General features: G+C 37.5%; 1 protein-coding gene across 4 annotated transcripts; it reads right to left on the bottom strand.

Annotated features, from left to right (window-relative positions):
* Positions 1-2167: 2167 nt before the first annotated feature.
* LOC147397603 (ARM repeat superfamily protein) lies at positions 2168-11500 on the bottom strand. 4 transcript variants are annotated; one of them, XM_086449414.1, is made up of 9 exons: positions 11350-11500; positions 10519-10590; positions 9483-10355; positions 6990-7184; positions 6792-6894; positions 5996-6657; positions 4765-5469; positions 3211-3376; positions 2168-2715 (listed from the first exon to the last, which is right to left on the bottom strand). In XM_086449414.1, exons 3-9 carry the CDS (start codon positions 10131-10133, stop codon positions 2633-2635), a joined length of 2565 nt encoding a protein of 854 aa, XP_086305540.1. In that variant the 5' UTR covers positions 10134-10355; positions 10519-10590; positions 11350-11500; the 3' UTR covers positions 2168-2632. The 4 variants fall into 4 exon arrangements, with proteins under 4 accessions (XP_086305540.1, XP_086305542.1, XP_086305541.1 ...); XM_086449416.1 differs by lacking the exon at positions 11350-11500 and adding an exon at positions 11228-11266; XM_086449415.1 differs by lacking the exon at positions 11350-11500 and adding an exon at positions 11098-11222.
* Between the last annotated feature and the right edge of the window lie 1119 nt (positions 11501-12619).

Raw genomic sequence — 12619 nt, 5'->3', positions numbered from 1 at the left:
AGATCATCCTCACCAAAAATCAGCTCATTCCGAAACTTCTAACCCATGTAAGACAAAACGCGTTTGTTAAAGTGTGTGGTAAAACTAAGGGTGGTGAACGGGACCCATATATATATATATATGGGTCCCGTTCACCACCCTTAGTTTTACCACACACTTTAACAAACGCGTTTTGTCTTACATGGGTTAGAAGTTTCGGAATGAGCTGATTTTTGGTGAGGATGATCTCTATGGTGAGGAGATCATCCTCACCAAAAACCAGCTCATTCCAAAACTTCTAACCCCATCAAAATTGATTTGCAAAAAATGGACGGTCCACGATTTTCCAACGTGTAAACATGGGGCTAAACATTTCGGAATGGGCTGATTTTTGGGGAGGATGATCTTCTAATCATAGAGATCATCCTCACCAAAAATCAGCCCATTCCAAAACTTCTAACCCATGTAGGACAAAAAACGTTTGTTAAAGTGTGTGGTAAAACTTAGGGTGCTGAACATTTCCCTATATATATATAGGGGGGCGTTCAATGGCCAACTTTTTAGCAAACTTTTTGGCAAAACATTTTTCAAAACATGAGTTAGAGATTTTAGAATGGGCTGATTTTTGGTGAGGATGATCTCTACGGTGAGGAGATCATCATCACCAAAAATCAGCCCATTCCAAAACTTCTAACCCCATCAAAAACAGTTTACAAAAAATGGACGGTCCACGATTTTTCAGCTGGTAAACATAGGTTAGAAGTTTTGGAATGGGCTGATTTTTGGTGAGGATGATCTCCTCACCATAGAGATCATCCTCACCAAAAATCAGCCAATTCCAAAACTTCTAACCCATGTAAGACAAAACACGTTTGTTAAAGTGTGTGGTAAAGCTTAGGGTGCTGAACGGGACCCTATATATATATATATAGGGTGGTGTTCGGAGGCCCTAAAGAAAGTCAAACATTTTTCAAAACATGACCTAGAAGCTTTGGAATAGGCTGATTTTTTCTAAAGATGATCTCTATGATGAGGAGATCATCCTCACAAAAAATCAGCACATTCCAAAACTTCTAATCCCATCAAAAGTGATTTACAAAAATTGGACGGTCCACAATTCTTCAACTTGTAAATTAGGGTTAGAAGTTTCGAAAAATCAGCCCATTCCGAAGCTTCTAAGTCATGTTCTGAAAAATGTTTGGCACAATGTTTGACTCTCTTTAGGGCCTCTGAACGGTATATACATCCCTCAGGATGCAAAACTATACATCCCCATAAATATGTGCAGCTGTGTATCTTGAGGAAAAGAATGTATGGTTCTAGCACATGCCACGTCAAGGGTGGTATGGAGAAGTGTGTCGGAGGGGGGTATCAGAAAATCATTATTTTATGTAAATACCTCATTTGTGTAAGAGCCCACAATCATCACCTGGGTGGTCTAAATTAGCTGAAATTTGGTTTCCAATAGGAATGGGGATGAGATGTCCTGAAATTATGGAATTGCTTTGATCACCAGTGAAAAAGAATTGAATAATTTATCAAAAAGTGGCTAGATAACATGCACGTAAAATTGAGTTGATGTTGAGAGGGTTTTGTTATAATACCTCGGATCAACTAGAATGAAGATGGATTTGGGTGCAGCAAAAGGGTTTGGTTTTCTTCACGGAGTAGAAAAATCAACCATAGATCTCAAGTTCAAAGACAACAAATATCTGTAATATATGATGCAACTTCTGTACCTTCAACCTTTTAAATTTCATCTCCAATAATTCTAAAATTGAAGCAACCTCTTTCTTAAGAGAGAATCCATGGTTCATGTAAAAAAAAATTGGGTCACTCAAAAATCCATTTTAAGGAAATAATCTTCTAGCTAATAAAATACCAATCAATTCAAATTCTCCTCAAGTTGTCTAACAGCTTGATGCAACGTCCATAATTTCAGAGTCGTGCTCCTTGAGGTTCTCATCAGAATGAGAACAATGGACTATCAATACCTAGTAGTTGAGTCCGCACAATCAAGGATGGCCTATCATGAGTCAGGTGGTAGAGATAAGGGAGACTATTGTTCAAATACCAGTAGAAGACATTCTAGTGTTGTTGTGCGAAGCCATAACAAGAGCAAACAAAAATAAATATGAAGACAATCACACAGAGAACACATGATTTACATGTCGACCTACGTTCATAGAGGAGAGGAAGAAAAAAATCCACTATCAACGATAAAGATTACAAACTCGCAACTCACTTGGCCGCAATGAACATTACAGAGCAAAAACCAACCAAACCCTAACTTGAAAACACATACATACATGCATATACTGACCGGGACCTAGAGCACTCAAGGAAGAGAAGACCAAGAAAAGGTGAGTGTGACAGGGACCAAGACATGCATGGCAAGCAACAAAGGGCAGGACCAAGAGTGAGAAAGTAGTACTGAGTGTAATATGTGTAGACACCTATAATTGGAATCAAACATTCAAGAAACTCTACCTACTTAGAACAAACACTTTCAAGAAATTTTCTGATATTCACCAACAGCATCCTTCATTCAACGGAACGTGGGGACAAAAGCATTCTACAGTAGTTCTGAAACTGAATTACCAGAGTACATTTTGCATTCATCTTGAAAAGAAATTTCAGCAAAAAAGAAGATTTAGCATTTAACATGTGACTTCCTATTCAGAATCTGTTGCTCCTCCACAGTGGGGCCTGTACTCCTCTGCAAGGAAGATTTTCCTGCAGGAACAGAAATTCATTCTCATTTTCGGAGATTTTCTATGAAACAAGAAAAAAATCTCTTATATGCGAGACTGTTACCACTGGCATGAATCTATGGAAGGACCATGTGGCTGGTGAATCTATTCCACATGGTACACCTCAAGTCTAAATTTTTTGTCTTTTTTTTATGTGTGATAGGGTGTCAAAAATGGGAGTGTCAGGTTAAGTCGCAGGTGGAGAGACTTGATCTCACGACCTTGGGGAGCACACCTAGGTCGCTGAACCATTGCACCAAAACTCGGGTGGTTATACCTCATGTCTTTTATGGTAGTTTCAAACATAAACCCTAAAGCTACCATTTTTGTTACGTGGACTTTATTATCCATTCAAAGAGGATGTTTTACTCACAGTCATTCTATTAACTCTTAAGGATATGAGGTGTTAAATTCAGCAGATGGGGAGTTAATTTAGTTAATGCATGACATTACGATTTGAATCTAGAAGCAGCCTTACCCCAGACTTGCCGCAACTTCAATGCTAACTGTGTCACAGATCTCCTGTCTGCGGGGTTAGGAAAATCCATGGCTGCCGCTTCCTGAATTGCAGACAAGAATTCCCTCCTTGCTTTTGCAGACAGAGCAAGGCAATCTGGTCCATAGCTAGTGCTCAAGTCCACCACCTAAACAATGAAGGATAGCATAACATAAGCATATTTTAGACCTTAAACTTTACACACGTCTATAACCATAACACTAATGAAGAGAGGGTTTGTTCGAAAATCGAGTCCCCTTTTTCATGTATGTCTACGAAGTATATCTTATGTAAATTTTCAGCTTAACCTTAAGAGTTTTTATATCGGATAGTAAATCATAGTTCTCAGTTTTGGTTGATCGTGCCACTAGAGGTACCAGCATTGAAGATGGAAAATTAGAGCTAATGTTTCATCAGTAATATTTCTACACCATTCTATTGTTGAGAGTTCAGTTCTCCTAGGTACCATGATTTCTTCTTTACAACAGTTTCTAAGTGGTTAGAGAGATCTTAAACTGATTAGCTTCATGTTCTACACAAGGCGAATGATCTTTTGATGGCTCTAGAGGTGTGGGTGAAGCCCTTGATGAGAGCGTAGCATAGAAGATACTTGTGAAGGGCTTACAGTAATTACACTAAAATTTTCTTTGCTTTGAACTTGTTTTTTTTTTTCTCTTATAACCAGATACTTATTCAATGAGGATGCTAATCCATGTTAAATGCTTCAAACAGAAGAAATTTAGAATAAGTAAATAATTTTGGTTCAGAAGATGAAAAAGTAATAAATTGAAAATAAACGAAAAGCTGTCAAATGCTCTTTCTTGAATACAAACCTTTATGAACAGAGTAATTTAGTCATTAAATTAACCCAGGCTTGGAGAAAGTTACATAATTAACAATGACAGTGTGAATAACTATACAGATATTACTATTAGTGGGCTTAAGCATTTTGTTATATTTATATTGCAGCTATCCATACAATATATCTTGATTAGAGTGCCTGGGTGTGGGTGGGAGGGGGGGGGGGGGGGGGGAGGAATTGTTTCACATTCACTAACGCATTCTAGTGTGGCTATTAGGCTTTCTTCCAACGATGGTTGAGCAGAGGAAGATGTGGAAACACAGGAAGAAGAAAAGAAGCTAGTAGATTCATGTCAATTAGAGCTCATGCATGTGTCCTATTATTCGGGTTCCATGTCAGAAGCGCGTATAATAAGAATAGAGAAACCATGCTGAAAATAAACATAAATCTCACCTCACTGGTAGGGGGGGAGGAATTGTTTCACATTCAGTAACGCATTCTAGTGTGGCTATTAGGCTTTCTTCCAACGATGGTGAGCAGAGTAAGATGTGGAAACATGGGAAGAAGTGAGGAAGCTAGTAGATTCATGTCAATTAAAGTTCATGCATGTGTCCTATTATTCTGGTTCCATGTCAGAAGCGCAATCTCATATAATAAGAACAATAAGATCAGATAAACCGTGCTGAAAATAAACATAAATCTCAGCTCACTGGTAGGAGAGTAGGGTAGCTTACCTGCTGCAGCCAAGGGATTATGGAACCCAAAAATCTTTGATCTAGGAAATGGACTGCCAAAGTGCTAAGAATTTCACCAACTGTCCCATGTGACAACCTTTCCAGAACAGGACCGGTTCTATCTAAAAGTTCAATCAGAGTAAGATCATCTCCAGAACAGAGAACTTCCACAAATGCAGAGTCTAGGTCACCCATGCATAGAAAATCCTTCACACGTTTCCACAAGCTGTTCTTACTTTCGGAAATGTTTGGCCTTGCATTAGCATTACAAGCTGAAGCAGAAATGACATCTTCGGCTTTTCTTGAATGACCACCCATGTTCTGAGATCCACAACCTAGGCTCTGTTGCATGCCCCTGATTACACAATTTCTTCCGTTTAGTGTGGAATCTCTCCACATATCTACACCTTGTTTGTCGGAAGTGCTCGATCTGCTCTTGGAAACAGTCTCGTTCCAAACCTCCCTATTTTTCATAGAACAGAGTGAAGATTGTCTATTATTTATATCCACGGATGGCCTAGGTGTGCAGGTCGAGGATCTAGGAGAAGAGACAGTTTGGTTGTTCTTCAAAATCTTGAAGCTTGCCATGGTAGAGCACTTGCTACCATGGCAAAGGTCTTGTGCTATTTTTTCTACCACATGTTCTAGGCCAAGCACCTTCGACTGCAACATAGTCAGACTATCCATTGTGCTGCCCATAAACACCTGAGTTATGAGAGAAGAAGAAGAAAAAAAAGGTAAACGATCACAGGTAAGATAATGACTCAAGGCACATTAGAAAATGAAAAAGATGTGCAATTTTCATTTTAGTTATTCTTTAGGTAAGAAATTTTGTAACATGGATATGGCATATATTTCAAGTATGCAGATGCAAACAGAAGAGATCCAAATACTAGAGAATTGGCTCTTGACCCTAATACATCAGCAGCACAAGACACGATTCAGTCTAGGCCAATGCAAGAAAATCATTTCTAGACTAAACAAACATTGTGAATGTAGAATTTATTGGACTCAAACCAGGATAATACATAATGCAAGTAGGGACCGACTCTCTTTTATTGGACTTTACCATTGTCTGCCCGTACAATATCACAACAGTTGTGATTCATCTCAAACTTGTTCAGGTTTGAGAAGATTCAAAATCAATACCTAGTCAGAAGTCCAAAGTAGAATCTTTCTTAAGCAAGAACTATGAATGAATGCAGATGTCCAATGAACCCAAATCAAATACCTGCACAAGATCCATCAAGTTAGACTGTTTGTTTTCAATCTCCAAAAGTTGCTTTTGGATGAAAGCCATTGCATTTGCTGTTTGTGAGCAACACCCACGTCTACTTTGCAAGCTCACTTCTGTAACTGTTGAATCCAGACTTTGACGTTGCTGCAATCTTTCTGAACAAATTTGATGTTCATAGCCAACCTCTTCGGCTGCAGACCGGTGATTCTTCCCCATTGGACTCATCAAAGCGACCTTCTCAAGACAGTCATGAGCGTCAGTCACTCTCTTAGTCTCAAAATTACTGCTGACAAGGTTCGACATAGAAGAACACTCTTGGTTGTCATCCATTGGCTCATAATCATACTCAATATCTTGCACACCTGTAGTATCTGCCTTTGTTCTTTCAAAAGCCTTTGTAAAACAACTATCCTCTGATTCTTCATTGTGGGTATCTGCTAAAGAAATAGTATTGGTCTTCGGGACAGCAATTTCAATGTGCCAGTCACTTGTTTTGGAACTTTGAGGGCTCTGCGCAAGATTCGGAAATGTTTTTCTGGCAGTTAGAGGGATTCTTTTCTTCATTGGGCAGTTAACAACTTTCTTGAAAGCAGCATCTTTCCACCCACCATCACTAGCACTTGTAAGATCACTGTAGTCACCTCCACGAAAATTTTCTGTAACATACATTAGATAATAAGATAAAAGAAATACTACATATTCATAAAATATTTTCACATAGATCGACTCAGCACAAAAATTTTGCATCACCAGAAACTTTGTAAATTAATTGAACAACAGGCCACCAAACCTTTTGTAGATGAACCAGCTTCTGAAGGGTTAGGAGAATCAGACCCCGGAAGACTTTTCCAGTACTGCAGGGCCTGCAACACTGAATCTCTGACCGGTTTCACCTACAGAAACGATAAGCAACTATTGGGATCCAATGCTAAATCATTGTTAAGGAACCAATATCCTTTAAAAATAGAGACCATTGATCTCCACTGACCTTGTCAAAACGACAGGATTCGAGGGAACGGATGCAAGAGGCTTTGAAAGACCGCAACAAGGTGCCACCACTTACAGCTACACCCATCATTGCAACAGAAGCAGCTTTCCGTGTTGTCCAATCACTGCTTTTGAGGGCTTCTTGGATGTTGGTCAATGCAGAAGACAAAGCATTTTGAGTTGGAGCACCACCTGCCTGAAAGATTTGGAGGAATATTACGAAGTGAAAAATTTAGGTACAACAACAGCAAAACAAAAAAAACACCATCCATACAAGGTCACGAAAATTCAAGAAAATAGTTCATCAATCTATTTCTTTTAAGCTGAAGAGACCAAAAAAAAAAAGAGGATGAGGAGTCCCAGAGGGGCAAGTAAACGATTTAGTTAATCCAACTGAGTTTATCTTCCCTAAAGTTCCAATATCAAGCTCAAGAGAAAATTATGCATTTCTCTCAGGTATTTTGATCTATTTTCACATAATGGCTAGTATGGTTAGTTATGGATCTTTAATAGGCAAAGCAATAAAGACAAACAGATTTATCCTGAAAAAAAGCTAGAAAAGTACAAGCAGCTCTGAATGCATTTGTGAGTATAACAAAGTTAATGGGCTAGTTTTCCGTTGTATTGAATTTTAGGAATATGGATGTAAAAGAATTAAGTTTCCAAAGAAGAATTTAGCAAAGTGCAAGCCTCATAATGAGAGCTTGGCAGATATATTTATTATCAAAAGTGTGAATGGACATAAATGCCCTTGCATAGAATAAAAACAAGAAAAAAACTACAACTATTTCCAATATCCAACTCTATGAGGTGGGGGCCCTAATTCAAGACATTAAGGTCACAGTTGCAACACATTATCCATCAAAATGAAAAGTTGTGCACCCAACTATAATATCAGATAGTGCCTATCATTATCAGTGAATATTTGATTGATGAAAGAGTTCAATGAAGTTCCTTGGAGACAGAAAGTATCATATACATGATTCTAAAAAATTGCAACCAAAAAAAAATAAGTTAATTTTTTTTCCCTTAGAGAAGAAGTTCCTTCTTACTGGCAAGAAAACCATAACAAGAGATATTCTATTAATAGAGGACTCTTCCTAGTCCTTATATATATATCACAAATTGTAAAAAATAGGGAGATTCTAATCTATTTGTACCATGCATTATAAATGTTGCAGAAGTGGGTAATGGATCTAAACTAATTTATCAAGGCACATAAAAACCTCAATTTCTCCTCATTCCTTATATTTTGGGGTTCCAATATTATTTCTTAATTTTTCTAAAGAGATCTACATTTGAATATGGGCTCATTCAACATGGTTTTGTTAAGCAATGGCGATTTTATTGAAGAAAGAAGAGAATACAAGGACTAGGAAGAGAGTCCTCTATGAATAGAATATCTCTTGTTATGGTTTTCTTGCCAGTAAGAAGGAACTTCTTCTCTAATATGTAAGAAGGGAAAAAAAAAAATGAACTTTTTTTTTGTTGCAATTTTTTAGAATCATGTGTATGAGACTTTCTGTCTCCAAGGAACTTCATTGAACTCTCTCATCTTCCTCGTATTCTCTTCTTTCTTCAATAAAATCGCCATTGCTTAACAAAACCATGTTGAATGAGCCCATATTCAAAGGTAGATCTCTTTAGAAAAATTAAGAAATAATATTGGAACCCCAAAATATAAGGAATGAGGAGAAATTGAGGATTTTTATGTGCCTTGATAAATTAGTTTAGATCCATTACCCACTTCTGCAACATTTATTATGCATGGTACAAATAGATTAGAATCTCCCTATTTTACAATTTGTGATATATATATATATATATATATATATGTTAGCATTCTCTACCACATTCTTTTTTCCAATAATACCTTACCCATTTTGTCTTTTAGTGAAAAAGACAAGGATATATTAGTCTTTTTCATAATAAATGCTTGTTTTTACATTATAAATGCTAAGAGCATTTTAAATGTTTTGTTTGTAATAATTGCTTTGGTAATCAATGTCAAGATAATAAATGTATTTATTAAGAGCATAATAAATGTATTTATTATGTAAAGATTAACATATCTCGTCTATTTCACTAAAAGACAATATAGGTAAGGGTACTATTGAAAAAAAAAAATTATGTGATGGAGAATGCTAACGTCCCCTTGAAGTGTGTCTTTTACAAAATAAATGCCAAAGGCATTTTAGTTTTTGGATTTAAATATTTTGTTTGCAGTAAATATTTTGGCAATCAATGCCAACATAATAACGCATTTATTAAGGGTATAATAAATGTATTAGTATGTAAAAGGCCAACATATCCTTGTCTTTTTCACTAAATGACAAAATGGACAAGGGTATTATTAGAAAGAGAATGTGGTGGAAAATGTTAATGTCTCCATCAGGTCTTAGACGTTAGCATTCCCCTATATATATATAAATCAAAACCAAAAAACAGTGTATGAAAATGGATGAACATAAAAGCAGCAATTTGGATCTTAGACCTGAATAATACTTCTGATCAACTCAATGACAGCCGGTTTTGCCATGAAGTGTGGATTCTTAAGCAACTTGATGATTCGAGTCAACATCCTCAACATAATAGGGACTGGAGGATTCTTATATTTGTCTGTGACACTAGCCAAACATAATGCCGAACCAGACTGCACCAGCCTATTTTGTTCACCCAAAGCTTCAAAAAGTGGCTTCACTAGCACAACAAAGGTCCCGTCGCTTTCATCGCTGCAATTGCTCATTTTTGAAGCCAAAACACCCACCACTTCCACACAAGCATCCCTCACAACTGAATCCGAATCCTTGAGACGTTTAACAATGCTGCCCACCATCTTCCCAAGGTGTGGGCCAAGAAGCTCCTCATGAAACCTCACCAATGTTCCCATAATTCTAATACATTCCTTTCGAACTGCACTTTTCTGCCCTGAATCGGTCTCGATAATGCACGAAAGAAATGGAACAACCCCATCTGGAGTTAAACCTTCAACAGTTTTCTCCAACTCCTCAACCCCAATTTGGTAAGTATCTCGATCTGCAAGCTTGTTCAATGCAAGAATAACCCGATGCTTGAGCTCAAAAGTTGACTGCTGCGTGTTAACCCTGACAGTTCCTTTTGATCTCAAATGTGTCAGTGGCCTCATTTTAGCTTCCTATCAATTCAATCTCCAACCCTGAGTCAACCTTCGATCTTTGACTTCCAAACTCTTGTCGCAACCCATGAAATTGGTATACCCAGATATTGACCTTCAAACTAAGGACTAGTCCTTTAAAGATTGCATCTTCAGACACTCATATGAACAACATACCCATACAGCTATAATTTATACATTTATTGAACGTGCAATATGTTTTTCGCTGAAAACCTATGCAATTACAACCAAAAATTCAAGGTTAATACTACAATATCTCATAGGATCAATTATCACCAAATGAAATCTGAATGAGAATACATTCTGTAACAATGATGAGGGTATTAGAAGAATTTTAAAGAACATTAAATGGGCCAAAATGGTAAAGAAAACGTACCCGTTACTGTGACTTGGCTAGACATGATCAAGTAACTCATGCAAGAACTAACCTCATCTTAAGTAGAAATTCCTGCAAAAAAACAAACACATAAGGCAAAAATTGCTTAGACCCGGAGAGGGGGCGATCTATAGAAACACAAAAAACCTGGAAAACTCATCAAGACTGGCAACGGACACTATAGCTTACTGAAGAAACTGCGGATACGAGCCTCTACAGTAAGCCAAAAGGAAGAGAACATGATTTTAAATAAAACTCAAAACATTCCAAACATCAAGAAACCTTAAGAAAGAGCAACAACTTTGAGGACAGATTGAGCAATTGAAAAATAATTCAAATGGAGAAAACCAGCTCCAGAACCAGTGTTAGAAACCCACAAAAACCATAATATCGAACAAACCTTCATTGAATTCTCTCAGAAAGTAGCAACTATGAAATTAGAGGTTGTTGCACTCAAAGAAACCTAGAAAAAAAAAAAGGTTTTTTTTTTTTTGGCAGAAAGAAATCTTAAACCCTAGATCTAAATATGGACTTAAGAACACTCCTAAAAAAGTTAAAAACATAAAAGATCACAAAAACCTGTTTGTGACGACCTTCATCAGTTCATCTTTAAAATGAAGCTAAATGCAAGAACTATAGCATAAAACACGAATTAAAAAACCAGAAATTTTAGCAAAAAATTCAAATAAAAGTGAAAATTAGACGGGACCTAAGCATCCAAAGCTCTTTAATCTCCTCGTGTTAATATTTAAAATTTTAAAAAATAAAATCAAAAGAAGAACGAATCTCAGTACGAAAAAAAAGTTCAGACAAATTTCGAGAAAATCTCACCCGTGAAAAGCTGTCTAGGTTTTGTTGCGATCTCAAGTTCGAAGCCTAGTTATCATAATATCTACTCTCCATACATTTTCGCGCTCTCTCTTCTGTTTCGAATTCCGTGAAGGTCGTTTGGGTGGTACTGTTTAATATAATGGTAACATCCACCGTTAGATTGAACCCACTTGGAACCGTACAGAGTTGCTAAACCGACGATCCAGATCTGTTTTTTAGTGCTTTAAATTTGAAACTTTGAATCTTTAGCTCAATTTAATAGATTGTAAATAAGGGCGATGTTTCCATGGTATCGGGACTATTGAATGCTCAATAACTCACGTCCCTAAAATCCGCCACGACTGACACTTCTTCCCGGTCCACTAACATCGATCGGTCCACCGCGCCAAACATTTGAACGTCATTTTCGTTTTTTTTTTTCTTTTTTTATAACCGGCTATCCCTGTAGACAGCCGACCGGGCCCGTATATGGGCTTTGCCCAATCCATAGATCATGGTATAGTCGAAGGATTAGTCCTAGGGCACATGCAACTCCCGCACATCACATGCACCAAGTAAGTGAAGGTGCACCCTCACGAATGACCCCTGAGGAATTAATGCTCATATTGGGTATTGAACTCACAACCTACTGACATTAACCGCTTATCAGTCCAAATTTGCCATTGAATGTCATATTCTCATATAGCCTACAAGATGTGCCACATGGCTTTGGCTTTTTAGGTGATATAATCATATGGGGAACGATTAAGTTTTGGACTTAGCACACAAACATGGTGCAATGCAACATTGAGTCCGCGGAGTTAAAAGAGGTAACTAACTACTTATGACGACCCAAACGATGGCATAAATGTCAATTCCAAAACTCAGACAAACATGGTGCAATGCAACATTGAGTTCGTGGAGTTAAAAGAGGTAACTAACTACTTATGACGACCCAAACGATGGCATAAATGTCAATTCCAAAACTCAGACGTGGGCATACTCTTTGAGGTTTAGGGGGTGAAAGGAAAACAATAAATTTGAAAGATTAATATTGGAGGGACCTCAATGGGGGACTCCTTAAGGTAGTGGCGTGTGGATGCCCATAGATGTGTTTTCTCCGAGATACAAGTAAAACATATCTACAAACATGCATGTACCACCACGTAAAGGTGTCCTCCATGCGTCCCCCACTAAGGTCACTTTAGCACGACTCAATTTGAAAAGTTATTATTGAAAGAAATGATTAGGTTTGCTCCCTAGGTTATGACTTCGAAACCCCTCCACAAAA

The sequence above is a fragment of the Akebia trifoliata genome, chromosome 8, assembly GCF_017979445.1.
Source record: "Akebia trifoliata isolate Shusen 1 chromosome 8, ASM1797944v1, whole genome shotgun sequence".
NCBI lineage: Eukaryota > Viridiplantae > Streptophyta > Magnoliopsida > Ranunculales > Lardizabalaceae > Akebia > Akebia trifoliata.
The sequence above is the reverse complement of the archived record's forward strand: the minus strand, read 5'-3'. Positions and strand labels throughout refer to the sequence as shown.

Coding starts and splice junctions, on each gene's coding strand:
- LOC147397603 (XM_086449414.1), bottom strand. CDS start 10,133: ATGAGGCCACTGACACATTTGAGATCAAAAGGAACTGTCAGGGTTAAC. Junction 7,185..9,482: donor TGATCAGAAGTATTATTCAG/GTCTAAGATCCA, acceptor CAAATCTTTCAG/GCAGGTGGTGCTCCAACTCA. Junction 5,470..5,995: donor ACTTGATGGATCTTGTGCAG/GTATTTGATTTG, acceptor CTCATAACTCAG/GTGTTTATGGGCAGCACAAT.